General features: G+C 32.9%; 1 protein-coding gene across 1 annotated transcript; it reads left to right on the top strand.

Annotated features, from left to right (window-relative positions):
- Window positions 1-239: 239 nt before the first annotated feature.
- Window positions 240-2,101, top strand: sem1 (SEM1 26S proteasome subunit). The gene is made up of 3 exons (XM_042776994.1): window positions 240-399; window positions 922-1,015; window positions 1,851-2,101. The coding sequence occupies exons 1-3, from the start codon at window positions 324-326 to the stop codon at window positions 1,891-1,893; spliced, it is 213 nt and encodes a 70-aa protein (XP_042632928.1). The 5' UTR covers window positions 240-323; the 3' UTR covers window positions 1,894-2,101.
- The last annotated feature ends 5,677 nt before the right edge of the window (window positions 2,102-7,778 follow it).

The raw sequence follows: 7,778 nt of genomic DNA, 5'->3' as shown, positions 1-7,778 counted from the left end.
CTTAGTTTTTAAATAAACACAACATACAAACATTCATAAATAATGTAAAATAATACATTTATAGTAAATAAATTAATTTATGTAGAATAATTTCGAAAATTAGCCTACTATAGACATTATAATCTATTCAGCCACATTCATTATGCAGAGTCTTTATGAATAAACACTTTAAACAGCTCGACTAGTGTATATAATAAAGGCAAGTGAAGTCCTTTTGCATGTCAAAGAGCGGCATGTAGGCCCAGCCACAGTTTCGCTCATGCGCACATCATATTGAGTATTACGTCTGAGAAACTGTTGAACCACTGGATCAGGAGCAAGCCATGTCAGAGAAGAAACAAACAGTGGATTTGGGGCTGTTGGAGGAGGATGATGAATTTGAAGAATTCCCAGCAGAGGGTGAGTGAACCGAAAATGTTTGTTGATTTGGGTAGAAATGCGCTCTTTAGTCAATTTACGGGTAAATAAACACAAACACGACAGTGACTCAGCTAGCATTGCTAAGCTAGCCGACAAAGCATTCTGGACTCTATTCAATAAATGGTTGGTTTGTCGCGTTTGAAAAGAAAAGACGTGAATGAAATAACGAATGCATTATGCATTATTTTTTTATAATGTATTTTATCGCTTCTTGGTCCACAGACGTAAAGAAACACTGTTACTACTAGCAGCTAACTTAGCATTTTTAGCACCTCAAAAACTAATATAATTGGATATTGGATGACAAGAATTATTTCACATTTGCTCTGTAATTTGAAATCAAGAATGATGATTGGACGTATAGAATGAAGGTGATGACCTTTTTTAATTATTAATCTTGGGTAAAATCACATAAACGAATAGTTCCACGCTGTGTACGGTGTGTGTGGATGTAGGCCCATGTAGATCATCAGCTTCACTGAACTGTTGTGTCATTCCCAGACTGGACGGGCCTGGATGAAGATGAGGACGCTCATGTTTGGGAAGATAACTGGGATGATGACAACGTAGAGGATGACTTTTCTAATCAGCTGAGGTTGGTTTCACGTGCTGAATTTGTGTAATTATACATATGAAGTAGAGAAGACCTTGTGGCACTTTTTAATTGTAGATGGTTAAATACTAAATATGGAGTGTACTAGCCTAATCTAGATTCACCAAAATGAATGCTGTTAGACATACATATTACATTGTGTTGTCCTAGTGCCTTTGCCAGAATGGCCATGTGAAACCCACATTTTTTTTCTAAAGAATTTTGTGTGGTTAAACTCATTTAGAAGAATACAGTCCCTAAGGGATCTAATAGTCCAATGGCTAACCAACACTCATGGTGGCCTCAATCACATTTATGAACTTTCCTATGTGTGAGAACTTGACTGCAATACATACAGCTATTTAGTATTCTTTTGTGTGTGTGTGTGTGTGTGTGTGTGTGTGTGTGTGTGTGTATATAAAAGGTAAATCCATGGACAGATTCATTTAATTTTTCTGTAGCCTTAAAGCTATAAATCTGTTGATATTGCTCATGAAGTAGTTTTGATTAGGGTTATTAAACTTAAATAAAACTAAAATCATAAACATTCTCATTACTTAAGATAACTAAAATAATATATGTATATATATAAGTATTTGTTTTATTTCTTAAAAGCTTATTTTATTTCACCTAATTGACAAGTCAACACTTCTCATTTTCATTTAGTTTATCTTGATGTACTAAAATAACTAAAACTGATGTTAAAAAAAAAAAAAAACTATAGACATTTAAAAACAAAAATGAATAAAAATTACTAACAAAATTACTAAAACTTAAACATGAAAATGAAAGCTGAAAAAAAAAATCAAATTCAAAATATTTTTTCCCCTTCTTTTAGAGCGGAGCTAGAAAAACACGGATACAAGATGGAAACCTCCTAACATTGGACTACTTGAGCTGAAATGGATTTTTCCACATTTGAATATTGTCAGATTGTTCTGTCAACAGAAAATGTGACTTCTTTTATTACTTTTGTAAGAAGCCCAGCGTTGTAAAACGGGTCAGTTGAAACTGATATCAATGTTTTTTCCCCTTCCCTTATATACAATTTATGTTAATCATTGTAATAATAAAGAATTGTTTTGCCAATTCTGATTGTTTTTTTCTATTATTATTATTATTTATATACATGTATTTAGAGGCAGAGTATTGTATTGCACACATGAATTTGTAATTGTCTTTCTAATCATAAATGTAAAGTCTGGTAAATATTGTTAATCAGTGAGCAGATTTTCACGTAACCTTCAGAGATGCAGCTGCATGCATCCATGGAGAAACTGCTCGGCCTGTGCCCTCACGCTTCCCCCGAGCTCATGGGGCTTGGCAGAGTCTCTGCTGGGAGAGATTATCCAGTGAAGTGTTTGTCAGAGGCACGGAGGTGGTCACAGCGTGAAGCCCCAGCCAGTCCTGCCTGGGCCTGCCCTCTCCCAACCAGGCCCTGCTCTTTTGCTCTCCACAGCGAGGGCTCCCACACGGAACCAGAAGCCAATTTGCCCAGCCGCACTCCCCCCTAGCAAAATGATTTCTCTGGATTTGTGGCTGTGAGTCCCAAGGACATAATGAGCTGAAATCAATGCCAGTAAGGCATGTTCTACCGCAGAGGCATCATTTGCTCATGTTTTAAAGCCTCATGTTGCATATTTTCTCTCCCCAAATTTCAAAATATATTTTGGAAATGTATGAAATTATCATTTGTTTTAGAACTTCATTTCTTTGGGACAGAAATGTGCATGTTTGGCTATGATGTGCATCGCATTGGTTTTTTATATCACTCTAAGTCTACATGTATGAAGGCTGCGTCGACTTGCTCAGTGTGTTGTTCAATACATTTTCTGTTGTTGATTCTGACATTAATGATCTGGTGTCAAATTTATGATTACATCCTCTTTTTTTTGACATCAGGGACACCCACATCTTACAGACATGCACAATCAAAACATGTAAATCCACCCATGCCCTTCAAAATAAGTGCTCTGTGCTGGATCATTATTTTAATTGTTGGAGAGTCATTGAGGTGTGAAAATCACTAAGTGAGAGCAACAGTGGAGATTCCAAGGCCATTTTGTTTGTGCCTGAAGGCGGAAGATTGGCCTCTTGTGTTTGAGTAAGGTGGGTCTTTGTGGCTTCCCCTAAAGTCAGTTTCACTGTTCATGAGAATGATTAAACGCGCACAATCTTTAGGCCTGTGTAGTATTTTCCAATATATTATTTATTTTGTCCTGTTTGCAATTGCTTGTGAATTTGGATCCTTTTAAATTGTCAACGGGTCATTTGTCCTGACCTGAAATCAATGATGACAAATAAAATTTCAGTTCAAATAGTTTTTAAAATGAATCATTTAGGAAGGACAGATTCAATGCACATATAAAGCCTATATACTGTATATATATACATACTACCGTGCAACAGTTTGGGATCAGAACGATTTTTAATGTTTTTTTAAAGGAGTTTCTTATGCTAATCAAACCTGCATTTATTTGATCAAAAATACAGGAAAGAATGTAATATTGTGAAATATTATTGTGTAAAATAACAGTTTTATATTTTAATATACGTTAAAATTTAATTTATTCCTGTGATGCAAAGCTGAATTTTCAGCATCATTACTCCAGTCTTCAGTGTCACATGATCCTTCAGTAATCATTCTAATATGCTGAATATTTTTTGAAACCTGTGATAATTTTTTTTTTTTAGGATTCTTTGATGAATAAAAGTTAAAAAGAAGAGCATTTATTTAAAACAGAAATATTTTCTAACAACATACATTACAGTTCAAAAGTTTGGGGTCAGTCAATTTTTATTCTTTTTTTTTTTTTTGAAAGAAATTACAACTTTTATTCAGCGAGGATGTGTTAAATTGATTATAAGTCATAGCAAAGATTTATATAGTCAGAAAAGATTTTTATTTTGAATAAATGCTGTTCTTTTTAACTTTTTATACATTAAAGAATCCTGAAAAAAAGTGTCGCAGTTTCCAAAAAAATATTTGGCAGCACAACAATAAATCAGCATATTAGAATGATTTCTTAAGGATCATGTGACACTTTATACTGGAGTAATGGTTGATGGAAATTCAGCTTTGCATCACAGAAATAATTGATATTTTAAAGGATATTAAAATACAAAACCATTAGTATTATATTGTAATAACATTTTGCAAGATTACTGTTTCTTTTTCTGTATTTTTGATCAAATAAATGCAGCCTTGATGAGCACAAGAGACTTCTTTAAAAAACATTACAAGTCTTACTGATCATGAACTTTTGTATGGTGGTGTATATATATATATATATATATATATATATATATATATATATATATATATATATATATATATATATATATATATATATATATATATATATATACATATATATATGAAAACAGCAATTATTAATTACTGATCAAGAATTTGGGATTGTTAATGTTTTATTTTTGAAAGAAGTCTCGTGCACTAAGGCTGCATTTATTTGACCAAAATACAGTAAATAAAAATAATTGAATAATTATTTTAAATAATTGTTTTTTTTTTAATATATTTAAAATTTTTATTTATTCCTGTGATGGCAAAGCTGAATGTTCAGCAGCCATTACTCCAGTTTTTAACGTCACATGATCTTTCAGAAATCACTATTATATGATGATTTGGTGCTCAAGAAACATTTCCTCTTATAATGTTGAAAACAGCTGTGCTGCTTAATATTTTTCTGGAAACCGACACATTATTTTTCATAAATAGAAAAACAGAAAGTTTAAAAGAACACCATTTATTTGAAATAGAAATCTTATAACATTATTTATGGCTTAACAATCACATTTGATCAGTTTAATGCATGCATGCTTACTGAATAAAATTATTAATTTCTTTGTGTGTGTGTTATATCAATGTATCTGAGAAAAAGTATAAAGTATTACAATTTTGTTTTATGATGAAAATTTCATTCACACCCTCACTTAGTTTTATATACTGATAACATATATCTGGTTTATTTGTTTATTCTGTGGTGTTTCTGTCACACATAGGATGGGTGTTGCGGTTGCACTGGGGTGTACGCGACCACAGCAAGCATCTCCACCATGAGCCAAGAGGAGACAGGGGGCTGTCGTGCTGGGATCGCGCAGCTGCTGCAATAATAGGCCTAATTGCACGTTTCTTTTGTGGGTCTGAAATTAGTGGCAGAGCACAGCTACAATGCCCAAACCTTGAGTAAAAAAAAAAAAAAACTCACAGGGGCAACTGTTCAGCAGTGTGGCCCATCACCACCACCCACAACTCCCTGTCCCACACCTGCACTCACCCTCGCTAAAGTAAACACAGATAATAAGGTGTAATTACTTCAAAAAATAATAATGAGAGCCCTCCATGTGACAATGGTTGGCCTGTTTATTGAGGGTGGAAAATAACTTCAGAAGACGCAGATGAGGGTTCCCCCATTGAGGGACCCTAAAAGGACATGTATCAGTGTAAGTGTGTTAACCTCATTTCAGGCCCCTTTTCTCTCTATATGTATTTCTTTGTCTGTCTTTCTTTTTCCACTGTATGCATAGCTGTTAATTTTTTCTGCTGTTCATTTTGCTTGTAGGACTCATTGTGCCATTTGGAAATGTTACCATTGCGTAATACAGCATTTCGCTGTGTCACTATAAAAACAAAGCGGTTGTTTTGTATGTTATTTTGTGCTAGAAAGACATTTTAAGGACTTTTACAAAGGAAAATATTTCCATTGATGTCGGAAAAGTCATTGATGTCATGAAAATCTTGAAAATAAAATAAAAATTTATCAAATCTAAATTAAGATATATTAAATATATGCTCAAATAGAATACATGTATTTTTTTATTGTAATAAAAATTAATGTTTTACTGTATTTTGATCAAATAAAGTCTAGCTTTAGTCCACATAAGAGACTTGTTTCAATATATATATATCTTCTAGATCCCAAACTCTTGAACAGTATTATAAAATGATAATGTTTACTGATTCATACGTTTTAAAAATGGTTTGAACTGAAATGTTATACATATATGAAAATGTGAGCATATATGAAAATAAAAACAGCATAACAAATGTTTCTGAGATCAAATTCTAACAACTATACTGAAATGCATTCTGGTCTGCTAATATACTAAACTATTAAGGCAGGTTGTTTTATCAAAAGTATTAGTTGTTGGTGTTCTGAATTTTATACAGCTACAAACCAATTTGATTTCTAAATTAAATTATTATAAAAATTAGGAGAAAAACATTGTAACAGACGTGATGTGTAGCCAAGTATAGTGTCCTATACTCGGAATTCGTGCTCTGCATTTAACCCATCCAAGTGCACACACACAGCAGTGAGTAGTGAACACACACACACACACACACACACACAAACTGTGGTGCTCGGGGAGCAGTTGGAGGTTCGGTGTCTCACTTTAGCTGTGATATTGAAGCTGGAAGTGAGCACTATACATTCACTCCCCCCATCTACAGTCCCTGCCAGTACCAAGACTCGAACCCGCAACCTTTAGTTAAAGTATGAGTCTAACCACTAGGCCACGACTGCCTCCAGAAAATGTAAAATGCACCATGAAAAGCCTTTACAATGCTCTCTGTTTTATGCCTTTACAATGTTTTCTGTATATGCTAATAATAAATAAATAAATAAATAAATACAGTCCAGAAAATATATATCCAGAAAATATAGTGCTTTAATAATGTTTAAGTAATTCTGCTGTCATAATATTACAAAGCTAGAAATGGGCTAAGTGGTTGGTTTAAAATGTGAAAAGGTTTTATTTATTTGTTTATTTATGCAGTTCCCCACTGAGCCCTTAAATCATCTTCAAGCACAGCGATACCCAGCAATTAGGTCGTTTTTATTCCATCAGTTCTGCAATCATATTTTAAGCATGTCCAACATATCAAGTCAACCCACCGCACTTAATAACCCTGGACAGTCAGGAGGAAAGCACATCAAGACTTGTTGGGGCAATTAAACACTCTTGATGTTATCCTCGTCGCTAGTGAATTATCAGAGCTCTGATAATTGTTATTAATTAATCATCTCATTCGTTCAAGCTCTCTCATTTTCACAGTAACTGTAAGATAGACTCCAAATGACCTTTCAGGTGTGGGGTAAACATTGTCTTTCTCTAGAACCATTAATGTTTGTCAAACTGCTTTCAAAAACGAAAGTACTTATAATGCTGTGCCTTAGTGAATAACAAAATATGAATTTCAAATTCATCTCTATGTTAATGAGAGTATATACACAGAAGGTTAACACATATTATGTTACCAGTCAAAATTTTGGACACATCTACTAATTATTACTATTAATCAAATTTTATAATAATAATAATAATAAAGTTATCAAAAACACACATTGAAGTATGGGAAATATGAAACAAATAAAAGTATGAATATTATGTAAGTTTGGTTTAAGATATAAATATAAGATAGTAGATTTGTTAACCATCTTGACTTTTAAATGGTATTATAGTTCAATATATGGATTGTAAAAATGCAGGTAAAAAAAAAAAAAAAAAAAAAAAAAATATATATATATATATTAGCTCATGAGTGCCAAGTGAGTCCAACACTTTTACTAATGTTAAAGCTAAAATTATACAGATATTTCAGTTCTTCTCCACTAAAATGAATATAATGTGTTTAATTTTTTTTTCCACATTTTAAATTGCTTCCATAGCTGAGTTTGACAACTAAATAAGGATAAACTGGAAGCTGCTCAGAGGCCAATAGATTCATGAGTAAATGAAA

This window comes from Cyprinus carpio, chromosome A19 (assembly GCF_018340385.1).
Source record: "Cyprinus carpio isolate SPL01 chromosome A19, ASM1834038v1, whole genome shotgun sequence".
NCBI lineage: Eukaryota > Metazoa > Chordata > Actinopteri > Cypriniformes > Cyprinidae > Cyprinus > Cyprinus carpio.
This window is presented reverse-complemented; position numbering and strand designations above follow the sequence as displayed.

Excerpts from the sequence above, each read along its gene's own strand:
- sem1 (XM_042776994.1), top strand. The coding sequence starts at position 324 with ATGTCAGAGAAGAAACAAACAGTGGATTTGGGGCTGTTGGAGGAGGAT. Across the intron at positions 400-921 it reads TGAAGAATTCCCAGCAGAGG|ACTGGACGGGCCTGGATGAA; the intron begins GTGAGTGAACCG and ends TGTCATTCCCAG. Across the intron at positions 1,016-1,850 it reads GACTTTTCTAATCAGCTGAG|AGCGGAGCTAGAAAAACACG; the intron begins GTTGGTTTCACG and ends CCCTTCTTTTAG.